An 18,241-nucleotide genomic window follows, 5' to 3' on the forward strand; every position below is an offset into this window, starting at 1 on the left:
TATCAAACTTTCTTTGTTCTCTTTATTTGAAAAAGCAAGAATGTAAGCATAGGAAAAGGCCCATTTTTGGTTCAGCACCTGAGTAGCACTTTCTGATTGGTGTCTAAATGTAGTCACCAATAAGCAAGCGCTACCCAAGTGCTGAACCAAAAATGGGCCCGGCTCTTAAGCTTACATTCAAATAAAGGTACCAAGATAACAAAGAAAAAATGATAATAGGAGTAAATTAGAAAGTTGCTTTAAATTGCATTCTCTGGGGCCGAATTACCATTGTGCTAGCAGACATGATCCGATATTGCGGATCATGAATGCTGCACATCGATAAATGCCGACAGCATACGCACAAGCAGAGCTTGATACATATGCCCCTCTATCTCAATCATAAAAGTTTCATTTTGACTTAACGATTCCTTTATTAATAGGAGGAGAAAGGAACAAAATTTATAATGCCAAAAAAACAAAGTAACTTAGGAAGTCCAAGGAATTTAGGACAGAAGGAAGAAGGGTCAGAGTGAAGACCCAGACAGAAAGAAAGAAAAGAAGAAACAGAAAAAAGGATTAGGAATAAACGAGGAATGCTATAAGCTAAAGCTATAAAATATAACTCATAAATTAATATTTATACGGTCATTAGTGCAACCCAATCAACACAAAACCCTACAGATCCTCACACCTACTTGGTAATCCATGGGACGCCCAGCGCTTGGCTCCATTTTAATGTCAGGCTTTGATCTAAGGAGAAAGAGTTTCCAGGTTTAATAATAGGCAGAACAGAACCTGAGAACATTATGCTTAAAGGGACACTGAACCCAAATTTTTTCTTTCGTGATTCAGATAGATCATGCAATTTTAAGCAACTTTCTAATTTACTCCTATGTCCTATTATCACATTTTCTTCATTCTCTTGGTATCTTTATTTCAAATGCAAGAATGTAAGTTTAGATGCTGGCCAATTTTTGCTGAACAACCTAGGTTGTTCTTGCTGATCGGTGGATAAATTCATCCACCAATAAAAAAGTGCTGTCCAGAGTACAGAACCAAAAAAAAAAAAGCTTAGATGCCTTCTTTTTCAAATAAAGATAGCAAGGGAACGGAGAAAAAAAATGATAATAGGAGTAAATTAGAAAGTTGCTTAAAATTGCATGCTCTATCTAAAAAAAATTGGGTTCAGTGTCCCTTTAACTGATTAACATCTAAAATACTCAGAACCTACTGTTGCTCTTTCATGGAGCAGGAAGCTAGTCGCCTTGTCTTATTACTGAGTGGTTTAAACGCAGAAAGTATAAATATGCTCTGTGCCACATATCTGCAGACATCTGTCCTGGGAGAGGAGTTTCATATTCCCTATTGTTCTCAGAATCATATTACAAATGCTCAGGACATAAAGGTTATAAGGTAAAAAACAAGCTTAAAAATACTTCTTAGTCTATAAAGAATCTAATGTACTTAAAAAAATTAATTTCATAATGAATCTTTAGGGAAAATTATTTTTTAAAAAACAGAATTACTAATTAAAAAAGAAACTATGTCACTAGATACAAACAGCAAACTCACAAATATACTGTATACAAAAGACATTCCAGGCATATTTACTATCTAGATTTAGATACAACTGTTAAATAAACAATATACAACAATGCTATGCTGAATACTCAACGAACAACATGCAGCATATATGCAGCATGTAACTAATGATGAAATGACAACTAAACTACTGTTCACCAAACTTATAAGCCTCTTAAACTAAATAAACAACCGCTCACGTAGCTGTACAAACTAAATGCCTCAAATACATACAAGATTGTTACTAATATAGGTTACCAAGCCAAGCAACTTAATACACTTTACTTATCTGAGCAAATAAATTACTAATATGAACAGCCACACTAGACAGCTGCCTTTTATAACGTAATACTATCCAGCAACCCTATTAACAACTTTATACATTATACATACAACTGATAACAAACGGCTAGATTACGAGTTTTGCGTTTTGAGTGAAAAAGCAGCGTTATGGGTTATAACGCTGCTTTTTCTCTACCGCTGCTATTACGAGTCTTGTCACAAAAGCTGTACTGCACACTTTTTTGGCCGTAACGTAAATTAACTTACGCAATTTGCGTAAAGTCTTTTTTCAATGGGACTTCCATAGCGCCGATATTACAAGCTTTTTCTGGGAGGCCAAAAAGTGAGCGGTACAGCCTATCCCGCAAGATTCGTAACCTAAACCTTCGTAACCTAAATTACAAAAAAAACCCCCACTAAATTACACAAAATAAAAAACAAATTATCAGATATGTAAACTAATTACACCTAATCTAATAGCCCTATCAAAATAAAAAAGCCCCCCAAAATAAAAAAAACCCTAACCTAAACTAAACTACCAATAGCCCTTAAAAGGGCCTTTTACGGGGCATTGCCCCAAAGAAATCAGCTCTTTTACCTGTAAAAAAAAAATACAAACAACAACCCCAACAGTAAAACCCACCACCCACACAACCAACCCCCCAAATAAAATCCTAACTAAAAAACCTAAGCCCCCCATTGCCCTGAAAAGGGCATTTGGATGGGCATTGCCCTTATAAGGGCATTTAGCTCTTTTTCTGCCCAAACCCTAACCTAAAAATAAAACCCACCCAATAAACCCTTAAAAAAACCTAACACTAACCCGAAGATCCACTTACAGTTTTGAAGACCGGACATCCATCCTCAACGAAGCCGGGAGAAGTTTTCATCCAAGCGGCAAGAAGTCCTCAACGAAGCCGGGAGAAGTCTTCATCCAAACCGGCAGAAGTGGTCCTCCAGACGGGCAGAAGTCTTCATCCAGACGGCATCTTCTATCTTTATCCATCCGGCGCGGAGCGGGTCCATCTTCAAGACATTTGGCACGGAGCATCCTCTTTAATAGAATGCAAGCTCAATCCTATTGGCTGATTGCATCAGCCAATAGGAATTTTTCACCTTTAATTCCGATTGGCTGATAGAATTCTATCAGCCAATCGGAATTCAAGGGACGCCATCTTGGATGACGTCACTTAAAGGAACCTTCATTCTGGAAGACTTTGATTGAAGAGGATGCTCTGCGCCGGACGTCTTGAAGATGGACCCGCTCCGTGCCGGATAAATGAAGATAGAAGATGTTGTCTGGATGAAGACTTCTGCCCGTCTGGAGGACCACTTCTGCCGGCTTTGATGTTTTTTTTTTTTAAAGGTTTTATTGGGTGGGTTTTATTTTTAGATTTGGGTTTGGGCATAAAAAGAGTTAAATGCCCTTTTAAGGGCAATGCCCATCCAAATGCCCTTTTCAGGGCAATGGGGAGCTTAGGTTTTTTTAGTTAGGTTTTTATTTGGGGGGTTGGTTGTGTGGGTGGTGGGTTTTACTGTTGGGGGGGTTGTTTGTATTTTTATTTACAGGTAAAAGAGCTTATTTCTTCTCTTTATTTTGATAGGGCTATTAGATTAGGTGTAATTAGTTTAAATATCTGATCATTTGTTTTTTATTTTGTGTAATTTAGTGTTTTTTTTTTTTGTAATTTAGGTAATTGTATTTAATTAATGTAATTTATTTAATTGTAGTGTAAGGTTAGGTGTTAGTGTAACTCAGGTTAGGTTTTATTTTACAGGTAAATTTGTATTTATTTTAGCTAGGTAGTTAGTAAATAGTTAATAACTATTTAGTAACTATTCTACCTAGTTAAAATAAATACAAACTTGCCTGTAAAAAAAAAATAAACCCTAAGATAGCTAAAATGTAACTATTAGTTATATTGTAGTTAGCTTAGGGTTTATTATATAGGTAAGTATTTAGTTTTAAATAGGAATTATTTAGTTAATGATAGGAACTTTTATTTAGATTTATTTGAATTACATTTAAGTTAGGGGCTGTTAGGGTTAGACAAGGTTTAGGGGTTATATAAATTTAGTATAGTGGCAGCGACGCTGGGGGCGGCAGATTAGGGGTTAATAAATGTAGGTAGGTGGAGGCGATGTTAGGGGTGGCAGATTATGGGTTAATAATATTTAACTAGTGTGTGCAGGAGTACGGCGGTTTAGGAGTTAATATGTTTATTATAGTGGCGGTGACGTTGGGGGCGGCAGATTAGGGGTTAATAAGTGTAGGTAGGTTGTGGCGACATTGGGTTTGGGAGATTAGGGGTTAATAAATATAATGTAGGTGTCGGTGATGTTGGGGGCAGCAGATTAGGGGTTAATAAGTGTAAGATTAGGGGTGTTTAGACTCGGGGTTCATGTTAGGGTGTTAGGTGTAAACATAAATTTTCTTTCCACATAGGAATCAATGGGGCTGCGTTACCAAGCTTTACGCTGCTTTTTTGCAGGTGTTAGACTTTTTTTCAGCCGGCTCTCCCCATTGATGTCTATGGGGAAGTCGTGCACGAGCACGTAAAACCAGCTCACCGCAGCTTTCAGCAGCGCTGGTATTGGAGTGCGGTATGAAGCACAATTTTGCTCTACGCTTACTTCTTGCTTGCTAATGCCGTGTTTATGAAAACCTGTAATACCAGCGCTGTAGGGAAGTGAGCGGTGACAATAACGTGCAAGTTAGCACTGTACCCCTCATAACGCAAAACTCGTAATCTAGCCGTATGTTAATAATGAAGTTTATATAATAATCACAAAAAACATACCACAAACAAAAATAAATCAAAGTCACACAACTATTTGTATAAAATGTGCACAATGACCACAACAGGGAACCATTACAAAACAACTATATGTAAAATAATACCCAAAACAACCACAGTAATACACTTCATACAACAACCACACTAACTTACTTTATACAGCAACCCTACAAATACACTTTATGTACCAACTATACCTACAGAAAACCCACAGCAAACACAGTAATACACTTCATACAACAACCACATTAACTTTATACAGCAACCCTACACATACACTTTATGTACCAACTATACCTATAGAAAACCCACAACAAACACAGTAATACACTTCATACAACAACCACATTAACTTTATACAGCAACCCTACACATACACTTTATGTACCAACTATACCTATAGAAAACCCACAACAAACACAGTAATACACTTCATACAACAACCACATTAACTTCATACAATAACCCTACACATACACTTTATGTACCAACTATACCTATAGAAAACCCACAACAAACACAGTAATACACTTCATACAACAACCACACGAACTTACTTTATACAGCAACCCTACACATACACTTTATGTACCAACTATACCTATAGAAAACCCACAACAACCACAGTAATATCACTTCATACAACAACCACACTAACTTACTTTATACTGCAACCCTACACATACACTTTATGTACCAACTATACCTATAGAAACCCCACAACAAACACAGTAATACACTTCATACAACAACCACATTAACTTTATACAGCAACCCTACAAAAACACTTTATGTACCAACTATACCTACAGAAAACCCACAACAAACACAGTAATACACTTCATACAACAACCACATTAACTTTATACAGCAACCCTACACATACACTTTATGTACCAACTATACCTATAGAAAACCCACAACAAACACCGTAATACACTTCATACAACAACCACATTAACTTTATACAGCAACCCTACACATACACTTTATGTACCAACTATACCTATAGAAAACCCACAACAAACACAGTAATACACTTCATACAACAACCACATTAACTTCATACAACAACCCTACACATACACTTTATGTACCAACTATACCAATAGAAAACCCACAACAAACACAGTAATACACTTCATATAACAACCACACAAACTTACTTTATACAGCAACCCTACACATACACTTTATGTACCAACTATACCTATAGAAAACCCACAACAACCACAGTAATATCACTTCATACAACAACCACATTAACTTTATACAGCAACCCTACACATACACGTTATGTACCAACTATACCTATAGAAAACCCACAACAAACACAGTAATACACTTCATATAACAACCACATTAACTTCATACAACAACCCTACACATACACTTTATGTACCAACTATACCTATAGAAAACCCACAACAAACACAGTAATACACTTCATACAACAACCACATTAACTTTATACAACAACCCTACACATACACTTTATGTACCAACTATACCTATAGAAAACCCACAACAAACACAGTAATACACTTCATACAACAACCACATTAACTTTATACAGCAACCCTACACATACACTTTATGTACCAACTATACCTATAGAAAACCCAGAACAAACACAGTAATACACTTCATACAACAACCACATTAACTTCATACAACAACCCTACACATACACTGTATGTACCAACTATAACTATAGAAAACCCACAACAAACACCGTAATACACTTCATACAACAACCACATTAACTTTATACAGCAACCCTACACATACACTTTATGTACCAACTATAACTATAGAAAACCCACAACAAACACCGTAATACACTTCATACAACAACCACATTAACTTCATACAACAACCCTAAACATACACTTTATGTACCAACTATACCTATAGAAAACCCACAACAAACACAGTAATACACTTCATATAACAACCACACAAACTTACTTTATACAGCAACCCTACACATACACTTTATGTACCAACTATACCTATAGAAAACCCACAACAAACACAGTAATACACTTCATACAACAACCACATTAACTTTATACAGCAACCCTACACATACACTTTATGTACCAACTATACCTATAGAAAACCCACAACAAACACAGTAATACACTTCATACAACAACCACATTAACTTTATACAACAACCCTACACATACACTTTATGTACCAACTATACCTATAGAAAACCCACAACAAACACAGTAATACACTTCATACAACAACCACATTAACTTTATACAGCAACCCTACACATACACTTTATGTACCAACTATAACTATAGAAAACCCACAACAAACACCGTAATACACTTCATACAACAACCACATTAACTTTATACAGCAACCCTACACATACACTTTATGTACCAACTATACCTATAGAAAACCCACAACAAACACAGTAATACACTTCATACAACAACCACATTAACTTCATACAACAACCCTACACATACACTTTATGTACCAAATATACCTATAGAAAACCCACAACAAACACAGTAATACACTTCATACAACAACCACACAAACTTACTTTATACAGCAACCCTAAACATACACTTCATGTACCAACTATACCTATAGAAAACCCACAACAACCACAGTAATATCACTTCATACAACAACCACATTAACTTTATACAGCAACCCTACACATACACTTTATGTACCAACTATACCTATAGAAAACCCACAACAAACACAGTAATACACTTCATACAACAACCACATTAACTTCATACAATAACCCTACACATACACTTTATGTACCAACTATACCTATAGAAAACCCACAACAAACACAGTAATACACTTCATACAACAACCACACGAACTTACTTTATACAGCAACCCTACACATACACTTTATGTACCAACTATACCTATAGAAAACCCACAACAACCACAGTAATATCACTTCATACAACAACCACACTAACTTACTTTATACTGCAACCCTACACATACACTTTATGTACCAACTATACCTATAGAAAACCCACAACAAACACAGTAATACACTTCATACAACAACCACATTAACTTTATACAACAACCCTACACATACACTTTATGTACCAACTATACCTATAGAAAACCCACAACAAACACAGTAATACACTTCATACAACAACCACACTAACTTACTTTATACAGCAACCCTACACATACACTTTATGTACCAACTATACCTATAGAAAACCCACAACAAACACAGTAATACACTTCATACAACAACCACATTAACTTTATACAGCAACCCTACAAAAACACTTTATGTACCAACTATACCTACAGAAAACCCACAACAAACACAGTAATACACTTCATACAACAACCACATTAACTTTATACAGCAACCCTACACATACACTTTATGTACCAACTATTCCTATAAAAAACCCACAACAAACACAGTAATACACTTCATACAACAACCACATTAACTTTATACAGCAACCCTACAAAAACACTTTATGTACCAACTATACCTACAGAAAACCCACAACAAACACAGTAATACACTTCATACAACAACCACATTAACTTTATACAGCAACCCTACACATACACTTTATGTACCAACTATACCTATAGAAAACCCACAACAAACACCGTAACACACTTCATACAACAACCACATTAACTTTATACAGCAACCCTACACATACACTTTATGTACCAACTATACCTATAGAAAACCCACAACAAACACAGTAATACACTTCATACAACAACCACATTAACTTCATACAACAACCCTACACATACACTTTATGTACCAACTATACCTATAGAAAACCCACAACAAATACAGTAATACACTTCATACAACAACCACATTAACTTCATACAACAACCCTACAAAAACACTTTATGTACCAACTATACCTACAGAAAACCCACAACAAATACAGTAATACACTTCATACAACAACCACATTAACTTCATACAGCAACCCTACACATACACTTTATGTACCAACTATACCTATAGAAAACCCACAACAAATACAGTAATACACTTCATACAACAACCACACTAACTTACTTTATACAGCAACCCTACACATACACTTTATGTACCAACTATACCTATAGAAAACCCACAACAAACACAGTAATACACTTCATACAACAACCACATTAACTTTATACAGCAACCCTACACATACACTTTATGTACCAACTATAACTATAGAAAACCCACAACAAACACCGTAATACACTTCATACAACAACCACATTAACTTTATACAGCAACCCTACACATACACTTTATGTACCAACTATACCTATAGAAAACCCACAACAAACACAGTAATACACTTCATACAACAACCACATTAACTTCATACAATAACCCTACACATACACTTTATGTACCAACTATACCTATAGAAAACCCACAACAAACACAGTAATACACTTCATACAACAACCACACGAACTTACTTTATACAGCAACCCTACACATACACTTTATGTACCAACTATACCTATAGAAAACCCACAACAACCACAGTAATATCACTTCATACAACAACCACACTAACTTACTTTATACTGCAACCCTACACATACACTTTATGTACCAACTATACCTATAGAAAACCCACAACAAACACAGTAATACACTTCATACAACAACCACATTAACTTTATACAACAACCCTACACATACACTTTATGTACCAACTATACCTATAGAAAACCCACAACAAACACAGTAATACACTTCATACAACAACCACACTAACTTACTTTATACAGCAACCCTACACATACACTTTATGTACCAACTATACCTATAGAAAACCCACAACAAACACAGTAATACACTTCATACAACAACCACATTAACTTTATACAGCAACCCTACAAAAACACTTTATGTACCAACTATACCTACAGAAAACCCACAACAAACACAGTTATACACTTCATACAACAACCACATTAACTTTATACAGCAACCCTACACATACACTTTATGTACCAACTATTCCTATAAAAAACCCACAACAAACACAGTAATACACTTCATACAACAACCACATTAACTTTATACAGCAACCCTACAAAAACACTTTATGTACCAACTATACCTACAGAAAACCCACAACAAACACAGTAATACACTTCATACAACAACCACATTAACTTCATACAACAACCCTACACATACACTTTATGTACCAACTATACCTATAGAAAACCCACAACAAACACCGTAATACACTTCATACAACAACCACATTAACTTTATACAGCAACCCTACACATACACTTTATGTACCAACTATACCTATAGAAAACCCACAACAAACACCGTAATACACTTCATACAACAACCACATTAACTTTATACAGCAACCCTACACATACACTTTATGTACCAACTATACCTATAGAAAACCCACAACAAACACAGTAATACACTTCATACAACAACCACATTAACTTCATACAACAACCCTACACATACACTTTATGTACCAACTATACCTATAGAAAACCCACAACAAACACAGTAATACACTTCATATAACAACCACACAAACTTACTTTATACAGCAACCCTACACATACACTTTATGTATCAACTATACCTATAGAAAACCCACAACAACCACAGTAATATCACTTCATACAACAACCACATTAACTTTATACAGCAACCCTACACATACACTTTATGTACCAACTATAACTATAGAAAACCCACAACAAACACAGTAATACACTTCATACAACAACCACATTAACTTTATACAGCAACCCTACACATACACTTTATGTACCAACTATACCTATAGAAAACCCACAACAAACACAGTAATACACTTCATACAACAACCACATTAACTTCATACAACAACCCTACACATACACTTTATGTACCAAATATACCTATAGAAAACCCACAACAAACACAGTAATACACTTCATACAACAACCACACAAACTTACTTTATACAGCAACCCTAAACATACACTTCATGTACCAACTATACCTATAGAAAACCCACAACAACCACAGTAATATCACTTCATACAACAACCACATTAACTTTATACAGCAACCCTACACATACACTTTATGTACCAACTATACCTATAGAAAACCCAGAACAAACACAGTAATATCACTTCATACAACAACCACATTAACTTTATACAGCAACCCTACACATACACTTTATGTACCAACTATACCTATAGAAAACCCACAACAAACACAGTAATACACTTCATACAACAACCACACAAACTTACTTTATACAGCAACCCTAAACATACACTTTATGTACCAACTATACCTATAGAAAACCCACAACAACCACAGTAATATCACTTCATACAACCACACTAACTTACTTTATACTGCAACCCTACACATACACTTTATGTACCAACTATACCTATAGAAAACCCACAACAAACACAGTAATACACTTCATACAACAACCCTACACATACACTGTATGTACCAACTATCCCTATAGAAAACCCACAACAAACACAGTAATACACTTCATACAACAACCACATTAACTTTATACAGCAACCCTACACATACACTTTATGTATCAACTATACCTACAGAAAACCCACAACACAGTAATACCACTTCATACAACCACCACATTAACACACTTCATACAAAGACCACACCCACAGCAATCACACATACACTTCATACAACAATCACACTAATACACTTTATACAACTACGATATTTGTATGCTTCATTCAACAACAACACCTATAAAAAACACACATTAACTACTTATTATCTGCATTCAACAATAATACAAATAGAATAAACAAATAAAAACACTACAATACTTCATGCAACAACTAGAGTAATACACTTCATACAACAACCACACCTACATAATACCCAGACCAACCCCACTAAAACACTTCATGCACCAATCCTACCTATAAAATACCAACAGCAACTGCACTAAACCTCTTCATATAACAACAACACTGATAAACACACTATCACACTTCATACAACCACACCTATAAAATACTTACAATAAACATACTAAAACTATTCATACAACAACAATACTTATAAATTACCCACAAAAGCACACAACATCATACAACCACCATACCTATAAAATGCCCACAACAACCACACTGAAACATGCCATACAACCACCAAACCTATAAAATACCCACAACCACACTGAAACACGCCATACAACCACCGTACCTATAAAATACCCAAAGCAACCACACTGAAACATGCCATACAACCACCATACCTATAAAATACCCACAACCACACTGAAACATGCCATACAACCACCATACCTATAAAATATCCACAACAACCACACTAAAACACGCCATACAACCACCATACCTATAAAAAACCCACAACAACCACACTGAAACACGCCATACAACCACCATACCTATAAAAAACCCACAACAACCACACTGAAACATGCCATACAACCACCATACCTATAAAATAAGCAGTGAACAAGTGCTGTTTGAGCACGAAACATGTCTGCTCTGTGCACCTGCATCACAACCAGGATTTTATAATGTCCTACTTAGGATGAATTGTTTGTTTTTAAATTTTGTCCCAATAAATATTTTTCACTTTTTTACTTTGAGGACTTTGAGCGCTTTTTTCCTCTTTTTGGATGTATACCTATAAAATAACCACAACAACCACACTGATACACACCATATAACCACCATATCTATAAGATAACCACAAAAACCACACTGATACACCATACAACCACCACACCTATAAAATACCCACAGCAACCACACTGATACACACCATATAACCACCATATCTATAAGATAACCACAAAAACCACACTGATACACAATACAACCACCATACCCAACAACAACCACACTGATACAAACCATACAACCACCATTTCTTTAAAATCCCAGCAACAACCACACTGATACACACCATACAACCACCATACCTATAAAATACCCACAACAACCACACTAATACACACTATACAACCACCATACCTATAAAATACCCACAACAACCACACTAATACACACTATACAACCACCATACCTATAAAATACCCACAACACACACACTGATATACACCTAATAACCACCATACCTATAAAATACCCACAACAACCACACTGATACACACCATATTACAACCATACCTATAAAATACCCACAACAACCACACTGATACACACCATACCTATAAAATACCCACAACAACCACACTGATACACACCAAACCTATAAAATACCCACAACAACCACACTGATATACAACATACCTATAAAATACCCACAAAATACCCACAACAACTACACTGATACACAACATACAACCACCGTACCTATAAAATACCTACAACAACCACACTGATACACACCATACCTATAAAATACCCACAACAACCACACTGATACACAAAATACCTATAAAATATTCAAAACAACTATACTGATACACAACATACAACCACCGTACCTATAAAATACCCACAATAACTGCACTATTACAAACTATACAACAACCGCATCTATAAAATACCCTAAACAACCACACTAATACAACCTTAACTATTAAATACCTGCAATAACTGCTCGACTATGGTACATACAACAACCATACCTATTAATTACTTACAACATCCAAACTAACACATTTCACACAGCAACCATTTATATAAAGGGCGCGATCCGATATTTGTGATAGCTCGATGTGCGAGGTGAAACTACGGGTGGCGCAGGTTTCCACGCTTGTGCCGAAAACCTACGCCGCCCGTAGTTTCACCTCGCACATCGAGCTATCACATATACGGCGCCGACAGTTGCTAAAGTGCCGTAAGTCGGACAAACAAGCGATGTCCAGAAATAAGCGTAAGTACAAATTTCTGGAGTCGCCAGTGACTTACGGCACTTTAGAAACTGCCGCCGCCTAAAAAAACTAACTAAAGTCTTAAATCTCCCATAACCGTCTAACACGCCTCCCAAAAATAGCCCGACACGTATACCCCTCTATCCGCAATCCCCCCTCTCACTCCTAACAATAAATGTATTAACCCCTAAACCGCCGCACCCGGACCCCGCCACCAACTATATTGTATGTATTACCCCCTAATATGAGCCCCCTACACCGCCGCCACCTATATTATATGTATTACCACCTAATCTGACCCCCCTACTCCGCCGCAACCTATCTTATATGTATTACCCCCTAATCTGATCCCCCTACACCGCCGCCACCTATCTTAAATTTATTAACCCCTAATCTGAGCCCCCTACACAGCCACCACCTATCTTAAATTCATTAACCCCTAATCTGAGCCCCCTATACCGCCGCCACCTATAATAACTATATTAACCCCTAATCTGATCCCCCTACACCGCCGCCACCTATCTTAAATTCATTAACCCCTAATCTGAGCCCCCTACACTGCAGCCACCTATAATAGCTATATTAACCCCTAATCTGAGCCCCCTACACTACCGCCACCAATATTAACTATATTACCCCCTAAACCTAAGTCTAACCCTAACACCCCCTAACTTAATTATTTAAATAAATCGAAATAATATTAATATTATTAACTAAATTATTCCTATTTAAAACTAAATACTTACCTATAAAATAAACCCTAAGATAGCTACAATATAATTAATAATTACATTGTAGCTATTTTAGGGTTTATATTTATTTTACAGGTAACTTTGTATTTATTTTAACTAGGTACAATAGCTATTAAATAGTTAATAACTATTTAATAGCTACCTAGTTAAAATAATTACAAAATTACCTGTAAAATAAATCCTAACCTAAGTTACCATTACACCTAACACTACACTATCAATAAATTAATTAAATAAACTACAATTATCTAAACTAAAATACAATTAAATAAACTAAACTCTATTACAAAAACAAACAAACACTAAATTACAAAAAATAAAAAAAGATTACAAGAATTTTAAGCTAATTACTCCTAATCTAAGCCCCCTAATAAAATAAAAAAGCCCCCCAAAATAATAAAATTTCCCTACCCTAAACTAAATTACAAAAGTAATCAGCTCTATTGCCAGCCCTTTAAAGGGCCTTTTGCGGGGCATTACCCCAAAGTAATCAGCTCTTTTACCTGTAAAAAAAAAGAACAACCCCCCCATTACAACCCACCTCCCACACACCCCTACTCTAAAACCCACCCGATCCCCCCTTAAAAGACCGGCGGAGAATGTCCTGTTCCAGGCAGTGAAGTCTTCTTCCAAGCGGCGACCTCTTCTGTCAGTAGCTCTTATTCTATTGGCTATTCAAATCAGCCAATAGAATTACAGTAGCTCTCATCCGATTGGCTGATTTGAATTTGAAGGCTCAAATCAGCCAATAGGAATTCAAGGGACGCCATTTTTAATCGCGTACCTTGAATTCCTATTCAGTGTACGGTGGAGATCGTATGAAGAGGATCCTCCACGCTCCATGGCTCCGCGGTCTTCAGTTCCAGCGTCGCCGATCTTCAGTTCCAGCATCGCCGGTCTTCAGTTCCAGAGTGGACGGTCTTCAGCTCCGCGGTCATCGGTCTTCAACTCCTCCGCTCCTCGCTGGCTGGTTCCTGGAAGAAGAAGAAGTCGCCGCTTGGAAGAAGACTTCACCGCCTGGAACAGGACCTTCTCCGCCGGTCTTCAGGACAGGTAAGGATCACTTGGGGGTTAGACTTAGGTTTTTTTAAGGGGGGATCGGGTGGGTTTTAGAGTAGGGGTGTGTGGGTGGTGGGTTGTAATGGGGGGATGTTCTTTTTTTTACAGGTAAAAGAGCTGATTACTTTGGGGCAATGCCCCATAAGGGTTAGACTTTGGTTTAGGGGGTAATATAGTTAATATAGGTTGCGGAGGTGTAGGGGGCTCAGATTAGGGGTTAATGAATTTAAGATAGGTGGCGGCGGTGTAGGGGGATCAGATTAGGGTTAATAAATTTAAGATAGGTGGTGGCGGTGTAGGGGGATCAGATTAGGGGGTAATACATATAAGATAGGTTGCGGCGGTGTAGGGGGATTAGATTAGGGGTTAATATAGTTATTATAGGTGGCAGCGGTGTAGGGGGATCAGATTAGGGGTTAATAAATGTAAGATAGGTGGCGGCGGTGTAGGGGGATCAGATTAGGGGTTATTAAATGTAAGATAGGTGGCGGCGGTGTAGGGGGATTAGATTAGGGGTTAATAAATTGTAGATCGGTGGTGGCGGTGTAGGGAGGTCAGATTAGGGGGTAATACATATAATATAGGTGGCGGCGGGGTCTGGGAGTGGCGGTTTAGGGGTTAAACACTTTATTAGGTATTGCGGTGGGGGATTGCGGTTGACAGGTAGATAGACATTGCGCATGCGTTAGGTGTTAGGTTTTATTTTGCAGGTAGTTTAGGGAGTTATGGGGCTCCAATACTCAGCGTAAGGCTTACTACGCCTGCATTTTGTGGCGAGGTGAAAATGGAGTAAGATTTCTCCATTTTCGCCACGTAAGTCCTTACGCTGTATATTGGATACCAAACTGCGCGGGTTTGGTATATCAGTCTATGGGGCAAAAAACTACGGGCGAAGGGTGAAATATACGAGCGTAACTTCTAGGTTACGCCGTATATGTGATACCAAACCCGCACAAAATTTGGCGTCGCCGGCTTCTGCGGGCAACGCTGCATATCGTATCGGGCCCAAAGTACATGCAGCAACTAAACAAATAGACTTTCTACAACAACCTTTCAATGAGTTTCATTACTGGCAATAACCACACTAATAAACAACTACAATGACCATATAGTCATTTTATTTTTTACAGTAACCATATTTATTAAACTCACACAACAATCTTTTTAATCACCTTCCTATAACCACATTCATATTTTTTACATAATATAAAAACTTCATACAACAATACATTTAAAATACTTACAACTATAGTAATGATGTTCATTCAAAAAGATAAACATCATGCAACAAACATACATAAAAATGCTGACAACAAAGTAATACACTTTATAAAACAACCACACATACACTAATGACCTTAATACAACAAGCATATATTACCATGTGTACATAATTCCTATATTGCAATAAGAAAGTTAACACAACAAACGTATGCATAGAATGCCCTGACCAACCAGTTTAATAAACTTCATGTAAATACTTAAAGGGAAAGGAAACCCCAAAAATGTATTTCATAATTAAGATAGAGCACACGCATTTAAACAATTTTCCAATGTACTTTTTTTTTAATCAAATTTACTTTATTCTACTGTATCCTTTGTTGAAGGAGCTGCAATGCACTGACACTGACAAGAGGCATATATGTAAATAGAAATTAGTACAATCACATGAACAGTGAATAACTATACTCAAACAAAACAAAAAGTATTTAAAATTTGTGCACAGTGTTTTATACTAAATTATATGGATACTTATGTTATTAAGCTTTTATAGGAAAAAAGACTCCCTTTAAAGGGTTAACATTATAAGAGGCATATACAGTATCTCACAACAGTGAGTACACCACTTACATGTTTGTAAATATTATATTATATTTTTTAATGTGACAACACTTAAGAAATGACACTTTGCTACAATCTAAAGTAGTGAGTGTACAGCCTGTATAACAGTGTAAATTTGCTGTCCCCTCAAAATAACACAACACACAGCCATTAATGTCTAAACATTGGCAACAAAAGTGAGTACACCCCTAAGTGGAAATGTCCAAATTGGGCCCAAAGTGTCAATATTTTGTGTGGCCAACATTATTTTTCAGCACTGCCTTAACACTCTTGGGCATGGAGTTCACCAGAGCTTCACAGCTTGCCAATGGAGTCCTCTTCCACTCCTCCATGACAACATCACGGAGCTGGTGGATGTTAGAGACCTTGCGCTCACCTACCTTCCGTTGACACGTTGATATTCATAGTTCCCTCAATAAACTTTAGCTCCCCAGTGCCAGCAGCACTCATGCAGGCCCAGACCATGACACTCCCACCACCATGCTTGACTGTAGGCAAGACGCACTTGTCTTTGTACTCCTCACCTGGTTGCCGCCACACACGCTTGACACCATCTGAACCAAATAAGTTTATCTTGGTCTCATTGGACCACAGGACATGGTTCCAGTAATACATGCCCTTAGTCTGCTTGTCTTCAGCAAACTGTTTGAGGGCTTTCTTGTGCATCATCTTTAGAAGAGGCTTCCTTTCTGGGACAACAGCCATGCAGACCAATTTGATGCAGTGTTCAGCATATGATCTGAGCACTGACAGGCTGACCCCCCCACCTCTTCAACCTCTGCAGCAATGCTGGCAGCACTCATGCGTCTATTTCCCAAAGGCAACCTCTTTGGTCGACCATGGCGAGACCTGTTCTGAGTGAAACCTGTCTTGTGAAACTGCTATATGGTCTTGCCCACCGTGCTGCAGCTCAGTTTCAGGGTCTTGGCAATCTTCTTATAGCCTAGGCTATCTTTATGTAGAGCAAAAAAAAATTTTTTTTAGATCCTCAGAGAGTTCTTTG

At 37.0% G+C, this 18,241-nt stretch overlaps 1 protein-coding gene across 1 annotated transcript in view; it reads right to left on the reverse strand.

The window, feature by feature from the left end:
* Positions 1-18,241, reverse strand: part of OTOF (otoferlin) — a 742,062-nt gene that overhangs the window by 203,753 nt on the left and 520,068 nt on the right. The window contains exon 8 of the mRNA XM_053709494.1: positions 678-732. Coding sequence (XP_053565469.1) covers positions 678-732 — 55 coding nt within the window. The remainder of the gene's footprint in view (positions 1-677; positions 733-18,241) is intronic.

This window comes from Bombina bombina, chromosome 4 (genome assembly GCF_027579735.1).
Source record: "Bombina bombina isolate aBomBom1 chromosome 4, aBomBom1.pri, whole genome shotgun sequence".
NCBI classification, from domain to species: domain Eukaryota; kingdom Metazoa; phylum Chordata; class Amphibia; order Anura; family Bombinatoridae; genus Bombina; species Bombina bombina.